This window comes from Taudactylus pleione, unplaced genomic scaffold, assembly GCF_031769625.1.
Source record: "Taudactylus pleione unplaced genomic scaffold, aTauple2 ptg000290l, whole genome shotgun sequence".
NCBI lineage: Eukaryota > Metazoa > Chordata > Amphibia > Anura > Myobatrachidae > Taudactylus > Taudactylus pleione.
This window is the reverse complement of record NW_028284692.1, coordinates 856,916-873,302: the sequence shown is the minus strand read 5'-3', so window position 1 is coordinate 873,302 and position 16,387 is coordinate 856,916. Positions and strand designations below refer to the sequence as shown.

The window sequence follows — 16,387 nt, the reverse complement described above, 5'->3', positions numbered from 1 at the left end:
GAATAGTGATCCTTGTTGAATCAGGCCCAAATGTCCGCGCACTGCTGTTGTGCATAGCAGAGCAGCAGTGAACAGGCAGCGCACACTCCTGCCACTTGTGTGTGGCAGTGAAAGGGTGGTAGAAGAGGGACAGGAGAGGGTTGACAGATAGCCTAGCTCGTTTTAGTACTGGAATTGAACCCAGGTTTGTGGCTATGCCCACTCTGTCACATGGACACACCTCCTGTCCCATTCAGCTCAACTCTAATATTGGTTGTGGTTTGGCATCTTTACCTTGTCCTATCACTGCAAACATAAGTGATTCTGGGCCCATTATGCAGTGTTTTAACATAGCAGACAGAGGCATAGTATAGTTCTTAAACAACAAAAGATTAAAAAAATCCTTCCAGATTTAGGGCCTGATTCAGAGCCGGACGCAATTTGCGGACGGTCGTTCAGGAAAAGGGGGTGGCTATTCAAATGAACCGTTCGCTCTTTGCGGTCTGTTCACGCTTCTATGTCTGAACGAGCGAACAAAACTTGCGGTCGTTTTTTGGTTAACTACGCCCCCCGGCCGCTCGCATCCTACGTCATGTCCGCTATTTATTAGATTAATCGAGTACATCGACTAGCGTATAAACTGCTCACTATTCTTGTGGTTGGTTTTTCCTACCACAAACTTGCGAGCAGTTCTGACTATAAAATAACCCAGTGACGTGGTCAATGACGCTGCTGTATTAATTATGCACACCCATAAAACGCCCGTTTTGACCTTTAAGCACGCCTGCGTTCGGATCTCCACTCCCCGTTTTCAAGCACCTTCCCCTGTTACCACCCACATACGCCTCCTCCTGTCACTCATATTAGCAGGCATTCGCTATTCAGCGAACAAACGATTTTCGGCTGCACAGACTGGTTCGCGCATGCGTATTACGATCCGTACGCATGCGCAGTTGGGCAAACATCGGTCGGAACGAACGAGCGGCCGCTTACGAGCGGCTCTGAATCAGGCCCTTAGTGTTTTCATCCTAGTTGCCTAAATGCTGGTTGTAGGTTCCAAAATAAATACTTGCTCTGTTTTTCTACCCAATGAAAATACTGCTACCAATTGGCAATAATGAGTTAATACCTTGTCACAGACACTGCAACTCAGATTTCAGTAATTAGGCTATCCCAGTAACAATGATGAGCTGTTTGTTGATGTTGGTAGACTGTTATTATCTGTAATGAGACCCGTGGGGGTCATGTTAAATAATTCAACTGGGGAAGTTACTGTGTTTTGTACCTGAGTGCAGCAGGAGGAGACGAGGTCACAGAGTTGTGATACAGTACATCACATGTTCCAGCACATGTGAAAGGAGTAAATAAATAACACTGGTTATAATATTTTATATTATGGATGAATAAACAATAAAAAAGACTATGGGGTCTATTTACTAAGCAGTGTTAGGAGCAGTGGCGGGCTGGGCCGGGGGGCAGGGTGCCATGTGCCCCCCGGGCTGCAGCGTCATGCTGGCCGCGGGCCGGTGCAGTCTGTGTCACTGTGAGAGTCTGTCAATGAGAGTCTCATACTCTCATTAGCTGCTGCTGCGCCCACTGCGGGAGCCGCTCCATCTTCCGGCTCCCGCAGTGGGCAATGGGAGAGACGTCATGATGTCATATGACGTCTCTCCCATAATGCAGAGCGGCCCGGCCCGGGAGGACCGACGGAGGAGCGGATGGCGACGGCGGGAGCGGGGATTCGGGTAAGTGGTTTTTTTAATTTTGTTTTTTATATTACGTGTGTCTACTAGGGGGGGGGTGTCTGGCACTACTGGGGGCACTACAAAGGGGGGACTACTACTACTGGGGGCATTACAAGGGGGGTGGGGGACTACACTACTGGGGGCACTACAAGGGGGGGGACTACTACTACTGGGGGCACTACAAGTGGGGACTACTGCTGGGGGCACTACAAGGGGGAGGGAACTACTACTACTGGGGACTACTACTACTGAGGGGCACTATAAGGGGACTACTACTACTACTACTGGGGGCACTACAAGGGGGGTGGGGGACTACTACTACTGGGGACTACTACTACTGGGGACACTACAAGGGGGGGACTACTACTACTGGGGACACTACAATGGGGGGACTACTACTGGGGGCACTACAGGGGGGGGACTGCTACTACTGGGGGCACTACAAGGGGGGACTACTACTAATGGGGGCACTACAAAAGGGGGGACTACTACTACTGGGGCCACTGCAAATGGGGGGACTACTACTACTGGGGGCACTACAAAGGGGGGGACTACTACTACTGGGGGCACTACAAGGGGGGGGGACTACTGCTGGGGGCACTACTGGAGGCCTGCATAAGGGTGTTCTCTCCTGTGGCACACGGGGGCACTGCATATGGGCACTACGACAGGGGGCTGCCCTAATCTTTATTTTTACCTTACATTAATCCCATATGGACCCGCCTCCTCCCTGGAACACTGGAGGGGGGGGCACCGTAGCACGCATATTCTTCGGACACACACGCTACTCCTCTGCCAGGGCCGCCTGCATGCATTTGCCCCCCAGGCTAAAAGTTGCCAGCCAGCCCCTGGTTAGGAAACAGAGGGGAAAGTGATAAGGTGCCAGCCAATCAGCTCCCAACTGTCATTTTTGAAACACAGCCTATGAGATGACAGTTAGCAGCTGATTGGCTTGTACCTTATCACTTTTCACTCTGTCTCCTAACACTGCTTAGTAAATAGACCCCTATATAAGGTATGGATACTGTGATATGTTTATTCAAGTAGGTTTTTGTCATGCCACATTTATAAAAAAAAGAAAAAAAAGAAAGAAAAAAAAGGTAAAAAGTCAGAAATAGACCATGCTTGCCTACTTTTTAGTGAAATAAAAGTTGGAGGTGTTTTCCTTGTGCATGTCACGGTTGTACGGTACATTAAATTTTTTCTAGCGCTTCAGCATTCTTATTAACACATGTTAACCAGCTGATTATGTCTGTGACATTGGTGTGTGACCCCCGTGTACCAATAGGGAGTCAATTGTAGACTAATTGAAACCTGCTTGTGAATTCCTATTTCTCCACAGAGAAACACTCCCCTAGCGCTGGTAAAATCTCCTGGGAAAATTTTATTTATTTATATATTATTAGTATTATTTTTTTTATAATCCAGTATTTAGGTGCTTCGGATATCTCCCACACTGCCAAGACATACTGATATGTCAACTGGCTCCTGACAAAAGTTACTTAGAGTTTACAAATCCTTATGGGTAAGGAGGCAGACCAGCTGTTTGAAGGTGGTGTAAGCATGGGCAAAGTACAGTTCGTGCAAAATGCATCACACATTGACCATAAGAAAGACATATATGTACCTGTCAGGAGGCAGATCACATAAGGGTTCTCAACCCTTGGTGCAAACTGATGATAATGATGATGATCAGCGGCCGCTTTGGATTGCAGTATCCATCTGATTTACATTGTAAATGTCTAGTTTTTGCGTATGAATGGTATATTGTCATTTACTACTACCACTGACGCTGTCAAGCCACATCTATTTAGATAAACCAGTACATATAATACTGTTTACTCTGGTTAATCAGGTGCATAAATAAAATATGCTGTTTATTGGAGACATTAAGTGCGGGTAACTATGAAACACTATGGGGTTTATTTATAAAGATATTTTTCAAAGCCTCAGATCTTGATGTGGTATTTAAAGCACTTATTACGTCGGCAATGAGGTTGTGTGGATGTAGCTGTGGGCAATTCAGACCTGGGTGTAATCAGAATTACACTTGTTCTCGGTGTAACTTTTGCAATTAGTATAAAATAGGAGGTGCAAGTGTGCACTGGTGATGATTACTAGAAGCAAACAAGCTTTCAATATGGGCGGGCACAAAGCAATATGCATACAACTCTGCATAATAGACAGACTGTTATCTGTGCACTCAATTTGGTATCAACATACCGTACACCCGATTTTCTTCCAACTCTGTGTTCTATGGGCCTGATTCAGAGTTTTACACTATTAGCATAACTGCTAATATATGCTAATGGAGGCGTCTTGTGTAAATAGATCATAATGTTGACAGTTATAATCTCAACTCAATGTCGACATTAGGGTTGTCTGTGGGTGGGAGGGTTAGGGTTAAATTGGGAGGTGAAGGTTAAGCACTAGAGTGAGGGTTAGAGATTAGGGTTAACAAAAAAATAATTACCCGAACGCCGGAGGATTGGAGCACTGACCTGGAAGTGACGGTCATATGACTGCCGGGACCCAGAAACCATGCTGGAGTCACTGCAGCTGCCCCGAGCAGGTAAGTCACTGCTAGGCCACCAGGGATGATATGTCGACATTCTAACATGTCAAAATTTCACCACTGTCTACATGATGAATGTTGACATAATGACTGTCGACATATCATACCACACCCACATGAATGTGTTGCCAACCTCTCAAAATAGAATATAACGTGGTATTTCCATAAATATGTGGCCCAATACCTGAAGACCACTGTTAATAAAACAGTGATGACACTCATTCACTCTGAAGCTAATGCAGAGATCACCAGCATCTTAACATAAAATACGATTTTCATTAGTACACATGCATACAAAAAAACACAAGTCTGTATGTAGATTTATAGGTATCTGACACTAATGCCTCTCTATGCTTAGTGAGGTGAACACAGATATTTCTGATATCTGGTGCGGTACGCTCATATGAAATTGTCCCTATTAATGAAAATGTCACTATAATTAAATTGTTACGATACAGCACTTGGTACCAAATTACTGGATCTGATGGGCAGCCTGTATTCCTGCTTAGCGGCTGCCCAGCATCCATCACTCTCCTGGCGGCATATGTAGGTGGGCTCCAACTCGCCTGGTCCAGCTGCGGTATCTCCTATAGCGACACATACTTTGCTCCTACTCAGCCTTAAAGGCATAGGTGCATCACCGTGATTTCACATTGATGCCAAATTTGAATCAGCAGCCTATTTAAAGGCCTGATTCATTACGGATCACAACTGCGATTGCAATAGCAATTACGCACACAGTCTCACTGCGATAGTATGCTAATCCATTGTGATCGCTATGCCGTCGCAGCACAACAAAAGGACGCCCACTGTACCTTACACACATCCGTAATCCTTAGCAAGACTGTGAAACCATCGGTAATATCTAGTACCATCGCAACCTAACGCACACTTGCACAAGCTCTGGCCTTGCTCAGGAATGGCGAACCTCGTCGCATGCTATGACTACTGGCATCAGATAATTTATGCACGCCCATGCAATGGCGTTCAAACGCACTGGCACGGCTGCGTTTTGATGACCACCCCCATGTCACCACCCACAAATGGCAGTTCCTGTCAATCACTCTGCGATGGGTCTGCGTAGTCACTGCGATCACAGTCCCGAACACAGTGGCTTGTTCACGCATGCGCAGAACGCAACAATCGGCCGATTGCGTGTGTAATCGCAGTTGCAATCGGTAATGAATCAGGCCCAGAGTAAGACTCTGAGCACTATTCAGTGCCAGAGTATTAGGTCATTTACCTTGCTCCATTGGTTGCTTGATTTCTGTTTGTGTACCGGACCCTGCTTGTCCTGAGTACGATTCTCCGCCTTTGTCCCAGACCTAGGCTCGGTATATTGTACGGCTTCCTGCCTGTGCCCCTGATCTCGGCTTGTCTCACCGTACTGCTACTTTGCTTGAGACCCTGACCACGGATTCCCTGGCTACACTCTTGCCTACTGATTATGTACCTCGCTTCTGTTGCATTGCTACGCTGTCACCTCCAAGGGGCAGCTAGAGGGCCGTGACCAGTGGATTCCCAGCTGAGAAGCCCATCCTGCTTTGCGGCGGTTCATGACAAAGTCTGGGGGGGTCCATTAGACTGCACGCTTTGACCCTGCCAGCGCAAATCCTGGTCTTACGGTATTTAATCCACCCAGATACAAGATATAAGTGCTGCCACTTAGTCCTGCAAAAAAAGGTTATTTCCAGAGGAATGAGTGCAAACGTACCTTAGTAAATAGGTCCCAAAATACAAAATAGTGACATAGTATACACAATAGTCCTCTGTTGGAAGATATGATATTACAATTTCATGGCCTTAATAATTATTATTATAGTTGTTGTTTTTATTATTATTATTATCATCATCATGTGTTTATTTGTAGTGCATGAAATACTCCAGAGACAGAAGGGAAAACAGTATGTACATTAAATATAGGACACACAAAGTAGATGAGAAGCAAACACAAAGTTGGGAAGGTTTTGCTCATGGGAGCTTACAACTGTTACAGTATGTCCTAGCTTGATCAGCTGCTCATGTCATCCTCTTACTGGCCAATGTATAAAGTGCTGAATTACAGGGATGACATTTAAAAGCCATTTTTGAAAAAAATATTCTAATGAATAGCGTGGGATTATCATGATGATAATAAGACAGTGGGGCATACTGCGTCCTGACCTCAGATTGCAGGTAAGATTCTCCACATTCCTGCCCACTTCACTAGGAAGTCTCCGCAGGTCCCAAGAGTAGGCATGTATGCAGTGGGGGAAACAGGACATGCATAAACAGTTACATACAAGGTAGACAATCTAAATGCAGACATGAAAACAGAGTAAGATCTAATAAAGAGATACATTTTCAAATAGTGTTTAAAGATTAAGGGGCCCATTTATTAATTATCAGGTTTTTTAACTGATAATTCTAATTTATATTAAATTTTTATGGTTTAAAAAAAATTATCCAGGGACCTAGATCTAACAACATCAATGAAATTTTGGCTAAGAGTGAAAATTAATTTTATCTTTAAGTCTAAAACTCTGATCCCCACTGGTGTCAATAAAGATTTTGAGATTAAGTGGTTTTTATGATATCTTTTAAGTTTCCATATTACTATTATAAGTTTTTAAACAATTCTGTTTGAATATTGTTTTAATATTGTTTTTTTTGTTTTTAATAATATGTTCTTTATTTTTATGCTTCTATGTATCAATGGGAATCACTGGATATTTGGACTATCCCAAAATGGCGACTACCTCAATTGAGGACAATTCTACATGAATATATTAACTACATAAAAGAATTTTATCCACACGGTACACGAGTGACAGTTCCGGAAGTGTGTAGATGCGGCAGGATCTCCGGGGAAAGAGATCCTGAAGGATGCAGACAGGACAATGCATACAAGCCGGAACGGATAAGTGTCCATCACAGGGACAGTTATAATCCCGACACGGAGACGCGTCACGTCCGGCTTCCAGCCGGAAATTTGAAAATAGCGGGAAATCTAACTGCCGTAATAGATGTGAGGAAAACATATAGCGGGGAGTTGAAAAGGCTCTTTGGATAGAGAATCCATGTCTGGAAATAGGTAAGAAGGGGACGGATAAAAGGGGGTATATACACCCATGATGTTAGTATCCTCATTTATGCCTTGAGAAAGATAAACACCATATCGAAACGCGTTGGAAAAAAGAGGATTTAAATAAGGATAATTTGGCTCCAAACCAAGGACGTTGGAAGTGGTATCCAGGGACGCCTGATGGACTGCTGCTAATGCCCTTTTTTGTCTACTTTCTGCAAAGTGGACTACTACATCTGGTGAGGGGCCAATATATTTTCTTTTGTTTTTATGTGCATTTATGTTTATGAATAAAACTGTATTACACTATATGGAGTTTCTTTTCCATTTATATGTATGAAATTTCAACTGGAGATAGAGAAATATGGTCACATGGCAACCTGAATCTGGGAAGTTTAGCCACGTGTAGACCACATCTTCTGGTAAGGATTTTGTTTTATATATGTCCTAAGCGGACAAGAGTTTGACTATATTACCCTATGTGGTTTTATATGTTTTTTTCTAGGGAAACACGCCACTTCAATTAAAAGAGGAAGATCCCCAGTGTGGAGAACTTTCAACCTCTCAAAGAGTTTATCCTCTAGCGCCCGAAGTTCCATTTGGTGATACTTTTATGTTTTATGTGAATTCTAATTTCTCATTGCTGCTAATTGCGGCAATAAGGAATTAAGGGCCTGACTTACCATAGTCACTCGCAGCGACTATTTATTCTCAGTGTGATTGACAGTCAGGGAACATTTGGGGGAGGTAATGGGAAATGGCGGCAAAAAATGCAGGTGTGTCTTGATTGTTTTGTGGGCGTCGCACCCTTTGCCTATAATCCCGTATGCAAGACATATGGCTCTAATGTCTCAGTTCCCACAGCCATACTGCAGGACCATAGACTCACTCAGGAAGGCAACAATAGAATGATCTGCGACCGATGCTGCGTCTTTGTACGCAGATGCTGCAACATTTTACAAAGATGCTTGGATTTGTAAAGCCGCAGGTGGACGTCTCAATACATCTCCCATGGGCTGTGACATTTGCATATTTTTTCTCATCGCAGCTGCGTACAAAGACGTAGCAGTGTCGGCAGGGCTGTACAGAGCCAGCCCGGCCCCATTGCTATTGGGGCGTGGCCTAATTGTGGGAGGTGTGGCCACCATACTTAACGACTTTAGCTCCCTCCTTCCAGAAGGGAGCTGTCGGTCTTTCACGGTGGAGGGGCATGACGCAGCAATGACTTATCATTGGAGGTGGAGCTTGGGGCATGACAGCGTGATCGCGTCATCATGGCCCTGCCCTCTCTTCACAATACCGAGATTGTGGGGGGGCTTCGGGGGCCAGGAGGCTTGCCTGCCTTTCCGGGGGGCTGGGGTTGGCACCCAATTTTCAGGAGGCTCCCGGCTGAATCGGGAGGGTAGGCAACTATGGTGGTCACACCCCTTTAGAAAAAAATGAAAAAAATAAACACTATTTGCAGCGCCGCACTGGGGAGGGGGACGCAGTGAGCCCCTCAGCACGGTGCAAATCCAGGGAGGGGGACGTGATCAGTGTGATCGCTCACCCCCACAGACAGAGGAGAAGGGACAGCTGCTCAGCAGCAGTCTCCCTGCTTCCTCTGTAGCCCAGTACCCAGCAGCGTGTGTTGGGCTGCTGAGAGGTAAGAGGGAGGGGTGGTGGTGTCGGACCCGGACCCTCCTGGGTCCATTCAACAAGCCCAGACCTGGGTAATTAGTAAAGCCCCCCCCCTTTCGGCGTCCTTGAGTGGCGGCACTAGCGTACAACTCTGATTAAGGCTCTAAGTACCGGCGGAATGTATCTTTAAACACTTGCAGGGACAGGGGCTCCGACAGGAGCCTAACCCTACGATTTATAAAAGGTAAGTGATGGCATTAGCATATAAGAAATATTATAGGTAAAAGTGAGAGGTGGCTGCCTGATGTATGGCGCAGGTCAGTGTAAGATCTAAGATAATGAAAGGGAAAGTATCTTCATATGAGTTGTGAGTTGTATGAGTGGTTGTGTTGTTGAGGGCTTTGTACATAAGGATGAGATATTTAAATGAACCCTGGAGAACTCGGGGAGTGAGTATAGGGCTTTGCAGAGTGGTGTGGCGTTTGTGAAGCAGCAAGAAAAAAAGATTTAAGATGTACATATTTAAGCAGGTTGAGGAGAATGTCAAGCAGGATGAGGTTGAAGTAATTAAGATGGGAGATGATGAGAGAAAGTGGATAAGAGTTTTGGTAGCACCTTGGATATGAACAGGACTTACCCAAGAACTTAAAAAAATAAATAAATACATTTAAATACCTTAATGCTACCAAAAGCTTAGCTCCAATGATCATTGCTGTTACAGCTCACCTTAGGCTGGAAATGCTTTTAGGGTTATGCCAGTTTCCAGTTTCTGATAAATAAATATATATATAAGATATACCACAAGTGAAATTTTTCCATAATTGGCCATTCCAGTTTTAGCTGCTTCATCTTCTTTAATAGGAGAGTTTCATGAAACATTGAGAGGACCTACAGCAGACAACTAAAGCAAGCTACTTTATTATACAACAGGGTGAGTCATAGGGTATAGTATGTAATAGAATTAATTACACAATGAACATTATGGAAGTGCCAATGAATTACTTATATTTCTCTCCTGGGGACAGAGATAAATATTTGTTACCATGCAGAGTGGTTGTTTCTGGCTCTGGTTTGTAAATTATTATCCAGTTCCCTGAAAATTAAATTCTTTTTCATTACATACTTCAATGTGCTGGGGGTCTCTCTTACATCTACTCTCTCATAGAGACTGGTTTCTAAGCAGCCAGAAGCGCGTATGAAGCAAGAGGGAGGCTTCTCTGCAATGTAACACCATAACAGGAAAATACCATACACTTATCTACTTTTAATTCTCTTCTCCAGGAGAAGCCTGATAAGAAATGCAAATGACCACTTTGGCTGGGATCTTTACATTATTAGGCCCCGTTGCCGCAAAATGCCATGAATCGCAAGTCCATAGTGAAGGGTTGAGGCTTAAATCGCACAAATCGCTTCATTATAGCCCCACACAATTCATACAGACCCACAATTCCCGACATCTCCCCATCATGCCCAGTTCTCTAGGAAGTGGGCGGTTGTGGGAGATCCACCCACTCTTCCAGGATGCAGGGGACTACCCGAACAATCTTGAGTCTCCCGCACCTTCCTGGAGAGTAGGTATGTATGAAGTACCATTACCTACCTTTCCACAGTGCCAATCACTGCATAGCACGTATATGCTTCTACTATGTGCATATACTTTTTATACAAGATCAGCAGAGGGAAAATAAATAAGCAGGTGACAGAATACATAAGGTACAGATCAAAACAGGTAAAAGAGAATAATGTCCAGGATTATATCAAATACAATTATACAGTTCAGTACTTATTACAACATTAGCAATTTTCTTCCAGATATCCTGTCACCAAGTACTACATTGGATTTTTATTTGCTTGTTACATAGGGTCTGATTCTGAGTAACAATCAATCTGCACGGGATGCAGTCAGGAAGGGAAGCCGACGGTCGAAATGTCGACATTATACCTCTGTCGGGAGTCCGACGCCCGGCATACCGAACGAAGGTAAGCCGAGCGGCGACCGCCGTGGACAGCCGCTGAGGGGGAGGGTTAGGTTAGGGGCTCCTGGGGGTGACTTAGGGATAGGCTCCCCCCAGGGAGGGTTAGGGTTAGGCTAGGGGAAGGGGTTTAGGTACCCCTGGAGGGAGGTTAGGGTTAGGCACCCCTGGAGGGAGGTTAGGGTTAGGCACCCCCCCAGGAGATTTAGGTTTAGGCTGCGGGGATGGGGGGGGTTAGGTTTAGGCACTTAGGGGGGGTTAGGGTTAGGCACTAGGGGGGGAGGTTAGGGTTAGGCACCCCTAAAGGAGGGTTAGGGGGGGGAGTAGGGCTAGTAAATACTTACCTTTTTAGCTGTCGGGATCTTCACTGCTGCCGGTCTTCCGACGTCGGGATTTGAACTGACATAGGTCCGGCTGTATTTCATACAGATCCCATGCAGTGCTGATGTTCAAGTAGCGACTATTTGCAACTGTGCATGCGTAATCATTTCTGAAAACCCCTACGGCGCATGCATTACACAGAGTGAACACACAAAGGTGCTGTTGTGTTTGGATCAGACAGTATCAGAAATGAAGTGGATAAGTGATCAGCAGTCAGTGACAGGGAGGTGCCAAGTAGTGCAGCAAAAATGGTCCGTTCAGTGGGCGTGTTATGGGAGTGTCACGCCACAAGCATAGAAGGCCATGGTCAAAAGAAGAAATGAATATGCCTGCCATAGGACTGGTGCAAGTTTGATGGTGCAATAGATGGTGGCATATAAGGGCACACCAATCAATATTACATTGTGCACATTTTTGTGTACAGTTATACTACCGACATCATTAAAGTACTTTAATTAGCAATTCACCGGGGTCAACATCATGGTACCGGGATTATTGTGATGACAAGAACATTGTAGACAATATTCTTATAGATATTATGACTGCATTCCTCCTGTGTCAGTTCCCTATATATAACTCACAGCTATCCTGTATAAAGCATTATATGCTCTCTCCTGGACCAGCTTCCTATATAGCTGACAGCTCTCCTGAATAGTGCATAGTGCATTTTATTACATGTTCCCACCAAGACCAGTTTCATATATTGCTCACAGCTCTCCTGTATAGAGCACTTTATTACAGGTTCTCTCCTGGACCAGCTTCCGGAATGGGTATGAAATCCCGGCACTCGGGATGCTTGCTGTCAATATACCGACAGCAGCATCCCGATAAGGGTCCGGTAAGTATGTTAACCATCCCCCATTCTTCCCCTAACTCTAACCCGGCCCGGGATGGGTGTACCCTTAGTACCCCCCTGTCGTTGGGCCTGCAGCCATGGTTAAATGTTTTGAGAAGTATTGGTTTTGACAAAGTGTGCTGCTTCAGTTTTTTTATGATGGCAATTTCCATATACTCTAGAATGTCATGAAGAGTGATCAGATGAATTGCAATTAATTGCAAATTCCCTCTTTGCCATGACAATGAACTTAATCTCAAAAACAAAATTTCCACTACATTTCAGCCCTGCCACAAAAGGACCAGCTGACGTCATATCAGTGATTATCTCGTTAACACAGGTAAGAGTGTTGACTAGGACAAGGCTGGAGATCACTCTGCCCTGCTGATTGAGTTAAAATAACAGACAGGAAGCGTTAAAAGGAGGATGGAGCTTGAAATCATTGTTCTTCCTCTGTTAACCATGGTTACCTGCAAGGAAACACGTGCAGTCATCATTGCTTTGCACAAAAAGGGCTTCACAGGCAAGGATATTGCTGCTAGTAAGATTGCACCTAAAACGATCATTTATTGGATCATCAAGAACTTCAAGGAGAGAGGTTCAATAGTTGTGAAGAAGGCTTCAGGGCGCCCAAGAACACCCAGCAAGTGCCACCACTGTCTCCTAAAGTAGATTAAGCTGCGGGATCGGGGCACCACCAGTGCAGAGCTTGCTCAGGAATGGCAGCAGGCAGGTGTGAGTGCATCTTCACGCACAGTGAGGCGAAGACTTTTGGAGGATAGCCTGGTGTCAAGAAGGGCAGTAAAGAAGCCACTTCTCTCCAGGAAAACATCAGGGACAGACTGATATTCTGTTCAAAAGATACAGGGATTGGAATGCTGACTGGGGTAAAGTTATTTTCTCTAATGAATCCCCTTTCAGATTGTTTGGGTCATCTGGAAAAAAAGCTTGTCCAGAGACGGAAAGGTGAGCGCTACCATCAGTCCTGTGTCATGCCAACAGTAAAGCATCCTGAGACTATTCATTTGTGGGGCTGCTTCTCAGCCAAGGGAGTGGGGTCACTCTCGATTTTGCCTAAAAACACAGCCATGAATAAAGAATGGTACCAAAACATCCTCCAAGAGCAACTTCTCCCAACCATCCAATAACAGTTTGGTGACGAACATTGCCTTTTCCAGCATGATGGAGCACCTTGCCACAAGGCAAAAGTGATAACTAAGTGGCTCATGGAACAAAACATCGAAATTTTGGATCCATGGTCAGGAAACTCCCCAGACCTTAATCCCATTGAGAATTTGCGGTTAATCCTCAAGAGGCGGGTGGACAAACAAAAAAATCTGACAAACTCCAAGTATTGATTAGGCAAGAATGGATGGCCATCAGTCAGTATGTGGCCCAGAAGTTGATTGACAGCATGCCAGGGAGAATTGCAGAGGTCTTGAAAAAGAAGACTCAATACTGCAAATATTGACTCTTTGCATAAACTTAATGTAATTGTCAATAAAGCCTTTGACACTTATGAAATGCTTGTAATTTTACTTCAGTATACCATAGCAACATCTGACAAATAGGTCTAAAAACACTGAAGCAGCAAACTTTGTGAAAACCAATACTTGTGTCATTCTCAAAACATTTGGCCAAGGCTGTACATGAATTGCTACTTAATAAAACTATATATCTCATTGAACTGATGTGATATATAGTGAAAAGTAACAATTCCATATCGCAAACCTACATGAATATAACACATAGGGCTCTATTTATTAACATTATTTTTACTAAAATAAAGTGAAAAAGGGTGTTTTCACACCCTTTTCACATTATTTTAGTATCACCTAAAGTTACTTCGTAAAATTCTACTCCAAGCCCTAATTATCACTTATTTTTAGTAAGCAGATCGCATTTCCCATAATTGTAATGGGAAATGTGATCTGGCCAAAGATACTAAAAATAAAATGTGAAAAAATACCGGGGGAAGTCCTGTGATAATATCGTCAACTGGAGGGTCTTCCCCGGTTACCGGACTCCTGCCCGGAGCCGGCCCCAGTGATCAGCTGTGTAATCTAAACAGACCACACGCTGATACACTGTAAAAAACTTAGTAAAAAAAAAAACTTACCAGAGTCCAGGGACCGTGATGTCCTTCCTCCGGTCACCTGGTCTCCCATCCTGCACTGGGGCCCGGTCGTCACCTGACTGAGTCCCAGTGCAGGATGGGATGTCAACTGACCGGAGCCACGGAGGACATCACCGGAGCACCGATCACTGCAGGTAAGTGTAATTAAGGGAGGGGGGGGTCGTGGGGGGCGGGGCTTAGCAGTGGGGGCGGGGCTTAGTGAAGGCCGGTCGCAGCATGCGTGGGCACTTATCATGGTATTTTTTGCGAAAATACCGTGATAAGGCTGCGGAAGGGATTCGTAGGGACAGAGCTTTATCGCAAGCTCTGTCCATGCAAGGGATTTTTAGTAAATTCCTGTGATATTGCCTGAATTCGCAATGCAAATTCAGTCGGTAATGTCACACTACAATCTGCATTCAAAATGCAGATTGTAGTAAATAGAGCTCATAATCACAGATGGTTATAATTTTAAGAATAGATTATCCTGGCGCCAATAGCACTGTAATCCTAATAGACAATAGTGAATATTGCTGCTGCAAACCTCGAGTGTTGCCAATTCTCTCAAGCAAACATAAGAAAAAAGTAAAATAGGTGACGCAGCACACAAAAGCAAAACAATCATCAAATGTAAATAATCTTATTTATTAAAAAGCATATATACTGTATGTATATTTAATATCAAAAGTACAGTAACATAAAATCTAAAAACGCTCCCTGGAATGTATGCAAGACATTATATACGAGGTGCAAATTACATATATATTGTATGTAATGATACACCACTAAAGGACAAAAGTTTTATCATTTTCACAACAGTATAAACAAATATCTAAATAAATAATAATCAAAAATATTGTTGATTACTAAGAGAAACAATTTGTCTATTTATAATTACTGGATGGGCCCTACATATAATATGTATTTGTAATAACCAATGAGTATAAGTCCAAAAGTATGACCCCCCCCCCCCCACCAGGGATGTAGACATGGAGCAATGTATGGTATAACTGTAAAGAGGATAACCCTGCATCATCTCATCCATCAGACAAAAATTACATTCAAAACATTTCAGACAGGACATATAAAATAGATGATTCTTATGAGGACTGCAAAGGTCATACATACATTACAATCCAGGGAAAGCTGAGAAATAGTATAGAAATCAGACCCAACATCCAAGAATATCAAACGCTCAAATATGTTACTTACATGTACATCCAATTTAACAGGTGTCTGCTCTATATATTTGTTGTCAGATAATTGCATGAATACATAAGTATGCAGCTTGGGGAGAGGGTTTGGAGGCAGATGTTTTTTTTTGGTTCCACATTATTATATCCTGACACCTAAATTAGCCCTCACCTGGCATCACCCAGCAAACTGCCACCCTTCAACAAGCAAAATGCTAAACTGAACTGCAAGAGTGCTAGGCAATAATATTGGAAGTATACCACTGTTTTTCTTTACCTTAGACACACCGTCCTCATTGGCCTCAAGTTTCTTCTTCAGTTGCATCATTTGCCACATATCTTCTACCGGGGTGGTGCCGCCACACTCTGCTTTTGTTCTTCCCAGAAAATCTGTTGCTGTAGGCAGTTTATTAAATGCCTCTAGCTGCCTTTCCATCTCCAGGACCTTGTGCTCTAGCTGGTGGTAGACATTTGCTACCCGGCCATTCTGCCCCTCTTCCACTTTAACTAACCCAACTGGTGGTTTGTGCAAACTGCTTTCTTCATGGATTTCAGCTTTTACATCTTTGATGTTCAAGTGCTGGAGGATGGCATGAAGAAGAGTATGCAGAGCATTAAAATTAACAGCACCAACTTCAGGCGTCCCAATGGACATATTTGCCAAGTCAAAAAGACTGATAAACATTGCCATTCTCCTGTTCAAATGAAATCACAAATCTACATCAGGTGTTGTAATACATAAAAAAATCAATGTATATATAAATATAGATAAAAGCTATAGGAAAGCAGAGGCTGTGCTGCTCATGCTGTGCCAGCTGCTTGCCGTGGAAAGTAAGTAAGACCATGCTGTGTCCTCCTTGCTACAAGCAGCTTTAGAAGACACGCCCCACTGGCTGAAACCCAGCC

The 16,387-nt window shown here is 44.0% G+C and overlaps 1 protein-coding gene across 1 annotated transcript in view; it reads right to left on the bottom strand.

The window, feature by feature from the left end:
• QRICH2 (glutamine rich 2) overlaps window positions 1-16,172 on the bottom strand; it is a 119,704-nt gene extending 103,532 nt beyond the window's left edge. Inside the window, exon 1 of the mRNA XM_088482743.1 lies at window positions 15,759-16,172. Coding sequence (XP_088338869.1) covers window positions 15,759-16,172 — 414 coding nt within the window. The remainder of the gene's footprint in view (window positions 1-15,758) is intronic.
• Between the last annotated feature and the right edge of the window lie 215 nt (window positions 16,173-16,387).